This window comes from Acyrthosiphon pisum, chromosome A1 (assembly GCF_005508785.2).
Source record: "Acyrthosiphon pisum isolate AL4f chromosome A1, pea_aphid_22Mar2018_4r6ur, whole genome shotgun sequence".
Taxonomy (NCBI): domain Eukaryota; kingdom Metazoa; phylum Arthropoda; class Insecta; order Hemiptera; family Aphididae; genus Acyrthosiphon; species Acyrthosiphon pisum.
Window position 1 is genome coordinate 25,562,734 of NC_042494.1, and position 13,994 is coordinate 25,576,727.

At 26.2% G+C, this 13,994-nt stretch overlaps 3 protein-coding genes across 4 annotated transcripts in view; 2 read left to right on the forward strand and 1 right to left on the reverse strand.

Annotated features, from left to right (window-relative positions):
• Positions 1–4,803, forward strand: part of LOC100160715 (serine protease Hayan) — an 11,014-nt gene extending 6,211 nt beyond the window's left edge. For both annotated transcript variants that reach the window (XM_001950162.5, XM_029486847.1), the window contains exons 2-7: positions 2,357–3,328; positions 3,391–3,551; positions 3,611–3,717; positions 3,891–4,153; positions 4,278–4,444; positions 4,540–4,803. In XM_001950162.5, coding sequence (XP_001950197.2) covers positions 2,357–3,328; positions 3,391–3,551; positions 3,611–3,717; positions 3,891–4,153; positions 4,278–4,444; positions 4,540–4,707 — 1,838 coding nt within the window. In that variant the 3' untranslated portion in view covers positions 4,708–4,803. The remainder of the gene's footprint in view (positions 1–2,356; positions 3,329–3,390; positions 3,552–3,610; positions 3,718–3,890; positions 4,154–4,277; positions 4,445–4,539) is intronic.
• Positions 4,804–6,769: 1,966 nt separating this feature from the next.
• Positions 6,770–9,375, reverse strand: LOC100576022 (palmitoyltransferase ZDHHC16). Its single transcript, XM_008183158.3, has 8 exons — positions 9,226–9,375; positions 8,948–9,095; positions 8,670–8,861; positions 8,482–8,599; positions 7,936–8,117; positions 7,765–7,876; positions 7,516–7,708; positions 6,770–6,975 (listed from the first exon to the last, which is right to left on the reverse strand). The coding sequence occupies exons 1-8, from the start codon at positions 9,246–9,248 to the stop codon at positions 6,867–6,869; spliced, it is 1,077 nt and encodes a 358-aa protein (XP_008181380.2). The 5' UTR covers positions 9,249–9,375; the 3' UTR covers positions 6,770–6,866.
• Positions 9,376–9,631: 256 nt separating this feature from the next.
• Positions 9,632–13,250, forward strand: LOC100167566 (major facilitator superfamily domain-containing protein 10). The gene is made up of 9 exons (XM_001950231.5): positions 9,632–10,296; positions 10,362–10,465; positions 10,534–10,692; positions 12,014–12,196; positions 12,269–12,377; positions 12,457–12,677; positions 12,747–12,837; positions 12,907–13,044; positions 13,118–13,250. Exons 1-9 carry the CDS (start codon positions 10,074–10,076, stop codon positions 13,225–13,227), a joined length of 1,338 nt encoding a protein of 445 aa, XP_001950266.1. The 5' UTR covers positions 9,632–10,073; the 3' UTR covers positions 13,228–13,250.
• The last annotated feature ends 744 nt before the right edge of the window (positions 13,251–13,994 follow it).

Genomic DNA, 13,994 nt, shown 5'->3' on the forward strand with positions numbered 1-13,994 from the left:
GAAAAAACTTGATATTTTTGTATTTATATTATTCATTATGACAGTAACAATAATTGGAATATTCAAAATCGCCTCGATCGTTCCCTAGTAAACTTGTTGTTCAATAATAATCCGTTTTTAAAATTAAAATCTGTCAAACCAAATTCTTTCAGTTTTGTCAAGCTTATTGGTCTAAAAATCACTTTTTTTCATTGACAGGTGCCCCTCCAGCCTTCTTAAGGTTTATTTTATGATATGGAATTTAAATATACTGAAAAACATTATAACAAACAAAATTAATGTTTAGATTGGTCAAATCTACATTATTTTTGACTTTTAACAAAATCTGCTGCAGATCCTTAATTAAAAGCTGGTAGTTACATTGTAGGTGCCCCCCAAAAGTACTGAAAAAATTCTAAAGTCACTTGTACAAAGTAAAATATGAATTTAAAATACACGAAAATAAACAAGTAATACCTCCAAGAGATTTTTCAGAACATCATTTTACTTTTTAGTATCACAATAACTGATAAAAGCTTAAATATAAAACACTGCAATTTTTAGGAACAACTAAAAAACTAAAGTTTTGTGAAAAATCTATTAATCATACATCGTGATCTAGGGAGGTTGCGGACCGTATTTCGATATTCAATTGTCTTTATTATTAACTGTTAGTTTTTAGATACGTTAATTCAAGCAGCTATGTCACAATATATAACAACATAATAGTGTTGATGTCTATATATTATACGGATATACCTATTACCTATAGGTACATACATTTTAATAGTATATGCCATTAACTGCATTCCAGTGGTTATAATTATTCGAGTTTATAGAACAACAAGTCCATTTATATGCTAATTTCGTTTAATAGGTATACAATTATAATGGTTTTCATAAAAACGACTATAATACGCATTTATAAAATTACGTATACTGCATACGTTAAGTTTGGGTTTAATTTTTACCATAAATAGGTAGCTCATAATAAATAATAGTCTCAAACCATTATCCAAATGTCGCATGTGATTTTGTGTTAATTTTACTCGGAGATTAATAATTGAAGGTCACATTCTCACATTGATGCACCACACTTGTTAGAGTGAATTCGCATTCGTGTTTTTGTCTTATAGCCTATATATATTAGGTTAGACTTCAGAAGTCCTATCGATTCAATTTTGCAAAAAATTTCTCTCATCATAATAATATCCTTACCCAATATCAACCAATAACCATTTGTATTGTAATGTTCCTATAGGTAGGTACAGTTTGACTTTATTATATTGTTAAATTTGTAAATGTTGTAATATTTCTTAAATACTACTGTTTTTAAAAATTCAAATGGCGTTAATTTATATAAACATCTACAGTAAAGTAATTTCAGGAATAGGTATTAATTATTTTGTACAAACCACGTGCTAAGATATAATAGCACAGTTGACAATTCTGAAATCATATTATGGAATCATGATTAGACCGTCATGGGGTCGTGCCATGTAATAAAATTGTACCTATAGGTATACGTTACCTGCATTAGTATTATTATTTATTACTATTTAGTATTTATGGCCTTCACAACTGCAAGAGAGTACCATGAGGAAATTGCCTAATGTCCTAATTTATCTAACATATGTCATAGTAGATTCTTTAGATGCACGCCGTAGGGATGTATGGTACTACAGGGGATTCCACTGTAAATCCAGAGTTTACATTAAAACGTAAAAATAAATGATTCAACAGGGGGCCCCTTGATGTACAATGTCATAGAATACATTCAACACTTCGGTGCCACTGCCATGGAGGTTACTAGTTAGTAGTTATTACCCAATAATACGTCCATATGAAGTCTACTTATATAACCTATGTGGATTGTGGAGGCATTGTGATTCTAGGATGTAAATAGACGTTATTAGACTGATCGAAACAGTAGAGGATCTGGAGTTTTTTTGTGGTGGGTGCTATTTTTATAATAATTCTCTTATAGGTACTTATTTACAACATCAGGGGTTAAAACAAATTTAACATATTCTGTGTTAGTAATTAGTATAGTCTACAATTAATACGTTTAACTATACATGATAACTGTTACCTATCTAAATAATGTATAATTTAAATAAAAAGTTCAATATGCGGAACAGCATGTAAATATCTGAATGTTCACATAAAATTCATTTTTTTATATTTGTAAAACTAATTTTTTTTAATTTTTATAGAAATGACAAACAATTAATTAACGTAATAATTAATTACATATTATGATAAAGAATTTATTTCTATGTTTTGTTCTTTTCAAGTTTTAAATGCAAATGTATTATGTTGGTATGTATATATGCAATATACTAATACAGTGATTTGTATAATTTATTATTTACAGAAATTGGTGATGAATGTACAAACAAAAATGGTATTGTTGGATTTTGTCAATATAGAAGCAAATGTCAAAGAGATACTGATTTAGGAGCTATATGTAATTCTAAACAGACTATTATTTGCTGTGCTAAAAATGTTTTAAGAAACAAACATTTTGTTTCAAGTAACAATCAAAAAGAGGATCGATCAATACAACCTCCGTTAGGTTTTAATCCCGACTTCTTTCATGCACCTGTATTACAACCAAATCCAACCGCTAGTATAAATTTTTTTAATTATCAAAAACAAAACACTCCCAATTTTGTAGGTAATGTTTTACATCAAAGTTCAAATACTATGGAGTTTGTTGAAGATAGACCTTATCAAAACTATGAACAAGGTGTAGTTATTAAACCTAATAAAAATAGTCCTACAAATGAATACGGGTTTTATAGCAGTAATAATAAACCAAATTCAAACAATGAAAATATTATGTATGTCAGAGACCAAACTACTAATATACCTCAAAATTATTACAATTATCCTAATTATGAAACACAGAGACCTGTAAGTCAGAATCAAAATAATAATTTCAATCAACCATACTATGAAACATATCCACAAATTCAAAATAACAATAAATACCAAAGTTCTGTACCCCAAAGACCGAATTATAATCAATATGATAATCAACCACACCAAGAAACAAATGAATCAAATCAAAATAACAATCCTAATTATTATACAACCACTAAAAAACCACAGCATATTTATAGCTCAGGGAATAATGAAAATAATTCATCGCTTCCAAACAGTCAAATTAATCATAGTGGTTATGAAGAAAATAAGAGGCCAAGTCAAAATACTAATCATAAAACTAGTAGCAGTATATTGTTTCCTGATGATTTAACTGACACAAAATTTACAACCACAACCAAAAAATATTATGAATATGAAAATAGCCCAAATGAAGATAATAAACGTATCAGTGAAAAAAGTAAAATTGCATTTAGGCTAGCAAACATAATAATAACCATTAAATAATAATTTTTATTACAGAATGCGAAGAATATTCAAAAACACTGAGAACAACTGTTTCTGTATTACCTCTGTCAATTGGCACAGCATCAAAGCCAGTTTCAATAGAAAAATGTGGTTCAAAAAGTGTTGGGTTAATTGTTGGTGGAACTAAAGCCGATTTAGGAGAATTCCCACATATGGTATAATGTGGCTGAAATAATACAATTTTAACATAAATTTACAATGACATAATTCGTAGGTGGCAGTAGGATACCGCGCAGGCTCTGGAACTTCATGGAATTGTGGTGGTACATTAATTAGTGAACAATTTGTATTGACAGCCGCTCATTGTACGCATAGCACATTGTAAGTTGATAACTTATTTGATGTTAAAACCTATCAACTGGCAATTAAAAATATGATACAAATCATTATCAATATTGAATTTTTTGTAGAATCATACACTTTTTCTACAATATGTGTCTATACATATTATGCCAAAATATAATATACATTTAATAATGAATAATGTTTGGCAGAGGGTTTCCAGAACGAGTGAGATTGGGAGATTTGAATTTACAGACTAATAATGATGGAGCTCACCCAGTAGAATTTTTGGTGGACGAAACCATTGTGCATCCTGATTATATTAAAACATCTAAGTATAATGACATTGCATTATTACGTTTAGATAATGAAGTTAAGTTAAATAACCACATTCGCCCAGCTTGTCTTTACAATAATGATAACATCGATTATTCTCAAAAAGTTACTGCCACTGGATGGGGAAGCATCGAATATGGTAATTTAAGGCATTCAATACTTATTGTGTATTTACTATTTTCAGTTTTTTCTTTAAAACATAATATTATGTTAAATATTAATTTAACATAATATTATGTTAAATATTAATTTATTTGATTTAGGCGAACGCTCAAGTGATCATTTATTAAAAGTAGATTTAAATTTAATAAATAATCAGCAGTGTGGTAAATTATATGAAGGAGAGAGCAAAACAAGAACCCTAAATAGAGGTATTATAGATTCTATGTTGTGTGCAGGAGATTTGGCAGGAGGACATGATACTTGTTTGGTAAGTGAAATTATATAATATTAAAATATCATAAGCCAATAGAATTTAAATTGAATGAATAAATATTTTTAATTGAACTATTACTTACTATTTAGGGTGATTCTGGCGGACCACTCGTAGTAAAATCAGAGAAAAATGCATGTGTTTTCAATTTAATTGGGATAACATCATTTGGAAAATTGTGTGCAACAGAAAATTCACCAGGTGTATACACTAAAGTTTCAGCATTTTTACCTTGGATAGAACAAATTGTTTGGCCCTAAAAATAAGATAACTTATGCATTATGATATCATATTCGTATAATAATTTGTATTTAAGATTTTTGTAAATAATTAAAACTATATTATTCAATTTCATATTTTTAATGTTATTCATGTATGTTAATATTAATATTCAAAACATATTCAGTGGGGCCCATTATCTTCTTGAAGAATAAATAAAAAAAGGTGGGCAAGTGGGCACCGCTTCACTGTATATAATGTGTCGTGTGGGTCACTGTAATGTGTTCAATTTAAATCAAATAATTGTACACAAAAAATTATTCTGACCTAAGATGGTTTTTCAGCCTACATTACTAAGTATATTTTATGATATTACTGTTATCAAAGTAATTTTTTTTCTATTAAACATTAGTAATACAGTAGATTGAATTCAATTTTGCAGAAAAAATTGAATTTGAAAATGTCATTGTGTATATAAAATATAATAATACAGAAGGTATGTCCCAAAAATGCCATCCTCTTAGTTAGTATCACCATGAAAAATCAATATATTTAAATGCAGTTTTTTTACAGTAATAAGTATTGAAATTCTAATTGAATGACATAAGTTCAGTTTTTCAAAATTTCATAAAAAATGTATGCAATTAAGTTTTTTAAAATTTCAAGATGGACATTTTCTTGATGTTATTTTTTAAAACACTTTTGAAAAAAATGTATTTAGAGCGAAAGTGAAAATAAACCAAATTAAATCAAATTAAGTTGTTTACTTTGGTAGTTAATAGGTAGTTAAATAACAAAACACGAATAACTCGATTTAATTAGTCTCAAATGAAACGAGGATTTCATCATGACAGTCTGTAAGTATCTAAGTATTAGTGGAACTTAACAAAAATGTACTAATTGCAACATTATAACGCAAATTTTACTTTATACCATGTAGATGTAACCATGTACTGAGAACGTATAAATCATTTTTTCAATGTAGAAAAAAATAAATATAAAGTAGATTGTTATAAAAAAATCCGCGTGACAGATTAAATTATTAAATATGTGATTCGTGTCTTGTTAACATAACTATTATTCAACAACTTAATTTCTTTGAACTTGGTCGATTTTCATTCAATTTTAATATATATTTTTAAAACTGTTTAAAAAAAGATCTAGAAAAGAGCTATTTTGAAAATTTAAAAATCTTGATTGCATAAAAAAATTTTAATAACTAATGTCTTTATAAATATGTTTAACAATATTATTGTATATATTATGTTACATACTAGGTATAAATTATATATATTTTACACATTGATGAAGTCACTTCCATCACAGGCTCCTGCCTTAATTTAAAATCTTAGACTAAGTTGTATGGTTTCAGATGCTTAAGACGTCCGATGTCCTTGGAGTTATCTAATAATTAGATTGTCAATTGATTGACATGGTAATCTAGCCTTGTCTCATGTTTGGGAGCAAACCTTTAGATTTTGTCTTACATTGTAAGCAGCATTATATCACAGTGATAAAACATTCGTGAAAATTCTACAGTTATTCGTTTTTGAATCATACCAAACTGATTGCATAAAACTTCTCTATTTTCCTTAATTTGTTTTTCCCTACGCTTATGAAAACTACTGGGACTTTTCTAATTTTGATCTGCTTTTGATCCGCAAAGTACCAACTAGATTCACTTTCCTACCAGAAAAAATGCTTAAGTAGATAAAAAAAAAAACAACATATCATTGTAAAATACATTCACCATCTCGCTACAAGTCTAAAATATATATTGTCCTCCAATTGCGATGTTTGAAGAGTATAGAAATATTTAATGTATTTTTCTTTCATTTTGTTTCATATTATTAATTAGGTTGTTCTAAAAACTATATATTATTACAAACATTAAATAAGCTTAATATTAAGACATAATAAATGTATATCACTATATTTATTAATAAAAACTTAATACTTTTTTTTTATAATCATTTGGTATTGAAAAAATATTAAAACAACTTTATTAGACTAAACTCTTTTTAAAATTGTAATTAAATGTGCACCTAGTTTTTTATTGCTTGCAATTTAAAATACAACCCACTCTTAGAATCATGTCAATGCTTTTTTATAAGTTAGTCATTATGTATTAACAATTAGAACATTACATTATCATAAATAAATTATTTTCATAAATATATTGAACACTTACATTACATATTTACTTTTTATAATAATAAAACACTTCAAATATATCATTTTTGGTTGGCCATATAAATCCGTTTCCTATAGGTTTATGAGTTGAAGGAAATACAATATGTCTCCAATTTCTAAAAAAAGTAATTAAATTGTTTATTTTAATTTGTAATTTTTATGAACAAATTTTTTTTTATTACATGTTTAAAATACAAAGGTAATTGATAAGGACATCTTAAAACTTAGCCTTGCAGCACAGAACATGCTTGTAGTTAATTATCTAATTTGAAGGTACTTTATTTTCCGTGTTGACACATACTTTTTTACAATATTTTAATTTTTAAGCAAGATATATTTTTTTGAACTGTAATATTTTACACGCCCATAACTCGTAACTCACATATAAATTAAAATATCTTACAAAATCAATGTTCAAATACAGATAATTTTCTTACTTTCAAGTTTTATAATAAGTCAGTTAATTTTACTATTAAAGTTAACAATACAAAATTGGTTCTGCTGAATACAAGTATACTATTTGTCTATTGTATATGACATACATTTAAAAACTTTTAACACATGAGGGTTATTTAACCTTCAGCATTTACATAATATAATTTTATTTATATGTTTTTTTAATTGAAATTAAAAAAGTTATTACTTATGAAATTTACCTTCCACTATGAAGTCCAAGGAAGATAATCCAATTCATTTTCATACCATAATCATACACGTTAACATATTCAAAGTTTATAGCTGACAATCTTTCTGTTTCAAATTTATTTATATGCCCTTCAATGCTTGTTTCGCCATAACTTATTAATAGACCATGCCACGTAGTTAAAATAGCTAACGCGATAAATACTCCTGAAATAATTTGTTGTATAAAATATAAATAGTAACTAAAGTTGATTAAAAATTACCACATGTTATAAAAGTTATGACCATAATACACCAAAATCTCCATTCTGCAACATGATCAATATCAAAATTGTGGTTTTCATATTCATCTTGAAATGATAAAACCCAATCTGCCTGAAAATTAAATAATATTTTTAATCTATACATAGTCTTAATATTTAAGTTCAACTTACTTTCGGTAAAGAAGTATTGACTTTAACTGGATGCCCTACTGGATCCTCTTCTTTATAGAAAACTTCTGTGAAAACTATGTCAGCTCCAAATGTTATCAAAAATAATGAACCTAATGTCATGTAGACCATGTAGAGAAAAAAGTAACGATGGTTATAAAATCCAACGCAATTGTTTATCCAAGCTTTAAAATATACTTAAGAAAAATATTTTGATAATATTTAAAATATCTATTATGTAAATATTTGGTATGTATAAATTTATAATAAAAACAAAAAGGTGCTGAAAATATATTTTCTAATATAGTTGAAGATTTGAGATAATGGAATTTACGCTAATCCTACTATTGGAAAAAATTAAATCACTATGGGGATGTAAACATTATAGACATTTACATACAAATAAATTATACTTTTAAAATATATTTAACCAATTTAATCAATATGTACTACTTAATGGACACTAGATTATATTTTATAAATTCAGTTAATTATAGTAAGAATAATTTGTAATATATCATGGGTATATTTAATATTATATAAGGATACGACAATGATGATCCATTTTGAGGATGCATGTGTTGCAAATTGAACAATGGTGTGTACGGGGTGGCTTTGGAGAATCACACTTCTTACAGATAGCTACATCATTATATATTAAACAGTTCTGAAAATGCACAAACAATTAATTTATTCTTGTTTATTAGCCGGTTATTAAACAAAAGAAAATTATATACTGAAGTAGGAAATCCAGGTGGTGTAGTGACTCCCATGTAATAATGAAATATAACATTTATTAATAACCAATTTCCAAATATTAACAAGAATACTGTTAAAAGTTTATTATTATTCCACCAATATGGTACACCAATCCAGTAAGCTATGACAACGACAAATGTCGTTAATACAATCACTAAAATAACCATAATCTAAAAAAAAAGTAATAATTTAAATTAGATAACATTTTAGAAATAAATAAATGTTACTTTTCATAAATATATTAATTATAACTTACTCTTCCAAAAATTGCTGTATATTTATCAACAATTTTAAACAATGGCTCCAGTAATATATCACACATATGTTCATAGGTAACATTTTGAGTATATACATAATTTAAGAAATAATTTTTAAAACGATACCATGATTTCTTAAATTTTGTTCTGAAAGATAAATAAAATTTAAGAATATATAATTTTTTTATTTCTACTTAACTAGAATAATTGTTGGTAACAGTATTAGTTTTTCTGTTTAATTTATATAAATTAAAAAGACAGATATTATTATTATTACTTTATCATCCTTAAAATAGACATATTAATTATTAATCAATGAATAATATGTATTGTGATTAACAAACTACAAGAGCTTAAAATTATGTGTTATTTTCGTCATCAAACAAGCTATAGAAAATTAATAATTGTTATATTTTGTAATTTTTGACAATTATTGAAGTTTCAACTTTCAAGTCCTTTAGTCATCTATGATTATTCTTTTTCAAATTTTTAATTTTAAATCATCGATTGTTATAATCAGATAACAGCAGATAAGCCATAAAAAGTAAATACTAAATTGTTTGGAAACATGGATTAAAGAATAAATTTATCTTATCAATCTTAAAACGCGCATTTAAACTTTTAAATAAGAATCTTGATTAAATAAAATATAAAAATATGTTATTAAGCTACCTAAAATTTACTGAGTTAAGAATTCTTAGAAAATGTAGTCGAAAATTGTGTTATGTATTTGTGCATTTTTCATAAACATTGTGTTAATACTATTATCTTTTTCTTATATTAACGAAACAGTTTTCGTAAAATATAATTAAAAACTGATAAACAACTTTCTAGTATTAATAGGTACCTAGTAGTAAAGTGAAAGTAGATATTTCGTTTTGTACCTGTGGATTGTGGCACTGGTGTGTAGGTGTAATTATCATTATGTAACAAGTGTCTGGTATAAAGTCCATTTTTTTTTAGCTTTTTTAGTTTTATTTTGAGTTACTCGAACAAAAACTTGACACAATAAACAACTATAACATATACATACATAATACTGCAATATTATTTCGTTACATCCAATTATTCATTCCCATTAACTATTTAATGTGAATTGTATGAAAACTTGTATCTAACGTCCATATGGCTACAAAAAGCTCACAAAATGCTACCGGATATGTGGTGTTTATATCATTATTATTTGATTTACTGGCATTTACCATGATATTACCACTTTTCCCATCATTACTAGACTATTATAAACAAAATGACTCTGGTGGATTGTATCAATGGCTGGAACAACATATAAGTGTCTTTCAAAAAACTATTGGTGTACCAGATAAGTTTAATGGAGTTTTATTTGGCGGTAAGTAAAACGATTAAATTTAAAAACTTAATTTTTAACTTAAATAATAAAATTGAATCATATAGGTATACTGGGTTCGTTGTTTTCATTTTTACAATTTGCTTCATCACCTATTCTCGGTGGAATAAGTGATGTTTATGGACGTAAACCAGTCATGATTATATGTTTGGTAAGTTCTTTGCGATGGCATTATATTATTTATCTGCATATTTATACCTGAAGTAATACATATTTTAGGTAGGCATTTTATCTTCTTACATAATATGGTCAAAAGCAACAACATTTTCTTTATTTGTTTGGTCACGTATTATTGGTGGTCTCAGTAAAGGCAATGTTAGTTTATCAATGGCTATTGTTACAGATGTATATGTACCAGAAAAGCGTGGAAGAGGAATGGTAAATACATTTTTTCAGTTATTAAAACTTAAATATTATCTATAAAAACAAATATATTTTAATTTTGTCTTAAGCAAAAGATCTAAGCTATAATTATTTCTGGTTTAAATATCACATAATATTACAGTGAAACCTCTATATAGTGGACAGCCACGGGGAATTAAAAAATGTCCAATATAGAGAGTTGTCCACTATTGAGGAAACCTCTACTTAGTGGACATTTGCGAGAAATTACTAAATGTCCACTATATAAAGACACTATAGGGAATCGGTTATACACTGTACATGAACATATACATTGGATTATTAATTCATTATTTATTATTTATGTATATTGTATGTATGTATGTATGTATGTATGTATGTATGTATTAAAAAATTAGTATGTATAAAAATGCTTATAAAAATGTTTAATGATTATGTACAATTAAAAAAATCTGTAATTTTTTTTGTGTAATTTTTTTCTGCTCTTCATAATGAATTTGTAAATTGGCTACCGTTGATAATGCAATTTCATCTTCTTTATTTTTAAAATATGTTTTTAAATTATTTATTATTTTACAAACTTCTTCAAACGTCGGATTGTATATCTACTCGTATTCTTCTTCTTCTTCTTCTTCTTCGGGTTGTTTGGTTTCTTTTCACTCAACTTGTCTAGATTACAATTTACTATATCTGATATTATTAATGTATTGTCTTCTGTAAGGATATTATTATCTATAGAAATATAGTCCTCAACTTAAACATTTTCGATATGTACATGTATTGTGTCCATTTATGACAGATAAATTTTTAATTTGGGTACCAGTTTATTGTGTCCACGTCCACTATTAGGAGTGTCCACTATTTAATACGTTATAACTCCTATTATGCACATACATTTTTGACGGGGAATTTAGAAGTGTCCACTATTGGGAAGGGTCCACTATTGAGAGGTGTCCATTAATAGAGGTTTCACTGTATAAGCAATTTAAAAAAAAAATAATTTTCCATTTAAATTTAATAATATTTAATTATAATCTGATAAAGTATAATTAATAATTAATAATTATTAATTATTAATTATTAATTATATATATTACTGTTACAGTTTTATAAGAAACTAGTGATACAAAACTGCATGATGATAGAAATATAAAATTAGTACATACTAAATAACTTTTTCAAATATTTATTTTTTTTAATGTATAGAATTGTAGTTTTATGTTGTTCATGCATTATAAATTGATCACATGTTATTTTTTAAATAACACAATGAAAATAATATTATGAAAATTACATGTATAAATATTTATATTTTTGTTTAATTATTACTTTTTAGGCAATGATTGGAATAGCATTTTCAGTGGGATTTGTATTTGGTCCTATGATAGGAGCAGGGTATGCTAAATGGTCTCATGGTCAAGAAGGGGCCTGGTTCGTTCAACCTGCTTTACTTGCAGTTGTTTTGACTATTATTAATATAATTTTTGTAACTTTCACATTTAACGAATCACTTCCAAAAGTAATGAATTATTATTTGTAGTACATTAATTTGAAATAATTTTTTCAATATTTGTTTATTTTATTTTCCTAGAAAAATAGAGCTTCTTCAGTTGCTGGAAAATTGTCAGAAGCATTTACATACATTAATGTGATAGATTTATTCAAATTTAAGCTTTTAGATGGTGTTGTTCCATCTGAAGGTAATAGTTATTAACTTAATTACTGTAATTTATTTGCATTTACTAATATATGTATATATTTTGTTTTTTAATTTTTTAGATGTTAAGAAGTTACGCACTTTGGGTACTGTCTATTTTACTTATTTATTCCTATATTCTGGTTTAGAATTTACATTAACATTTTTGACACATAATAAATTTGGATATACCTCAATGCAACAAGGTTGGATGTTTTTTGGTATTGGTATTACCATGGCTATTTTACAGGGTGGTTGGGTACGAAGAATACCTCCAGCACGTACAGCTAAAACTGCCACTTTGGTAAACGTTATAATTTTAATTTAACTATCAGTGTTTAATTATTTCAATAAATGTTATTTAATGTTGTAGGGACTTTTACTCATATCTCCATCATTTATATGTGTTGGAATGGCTGAATCTCCTCCACTTTTTATTTTTGGTTTATTTCTTTATGCCGTTTGTAAGGAATTAATTAGTTTCTTCAAATAATTTAATTAGACTTTTTATTAAAATGCATTTTATTTTTCAGCTACCTCTATTGTTGTTCCATGCATGACTACATTAGCATCACATTATGGATCTAACTCTCATAAAGGCAAAGCAATGGGTACATTCCGTTCTTTAGGTGCTTTAGCTCGAGCTGTTGGACCAGTGTTTGCTTCAATATGTTAGTTTTTATAATTTTTAAGTATTATTTAATTTAAGTTATATTTAATTTTATATATTTATTTGTATTTTAGTATATTGGTCTATTGGTCCAAGGATTACATATTGCATTGGTGGCATTTTATTATTGCTACCCTGGTTTTTGTTAAAGAAAACATTGAAGGACATAAAAGAAAAAATATAAATTACATTTTCATTATATTATTATTGTTAATTATCATATTTTAAGTAAAATAATTTATATATTTATTTATATAAGTTGTGATATGTGTGCAAATCATGGCTATTAATATTACACCCATTCTGGAAGTATTAATTGCTAATGAATAACTCAAATATAAATATTTTAAATCTAAATAAGAACATCATCATCGAAAACATTCAGATAATCAATTTTATGATTATTAAATAATTGTTATTGTGCCAAAGACTATTGTTGCATATATAAATAAAAACTGTAGGAAACTTGTTATATTAAAGCTGTTTAATTTTATTTACTTAGTTTTAATAATAATAATTTTGAACTAAGTAGTCATATTCATAACATTTTAAATTTCCACAAATTTAATTAATATTTTAAGCATTTAACAAAATAAATAAAACTTATTTTTTCTAATATTTTTTTAACTCGAATATTTAGAACAAACTAAGATAAATCATTTTAAGTAAGAACTACTAATTTTTCATTTGTTAATGGAATGTGTAGAATATGATCGTTATTGAAGTCTAACCTACATCACTTTCATATAATGTGAATACAATTTACCACATTCAGTAAGGCCATTTCTTGTATAAAAATTGTTATTAATTCAGCTTATTTAATTAAGCTGAGTTTGAATGAACATCTACAGTTTCTTTCTCCCAAAGGATCAGTAGTATCAACCATAAAAATGTTATTTCCATCAACAACCACTCTCATGTATACTTTTTAGTATTATAATGACCGCATTA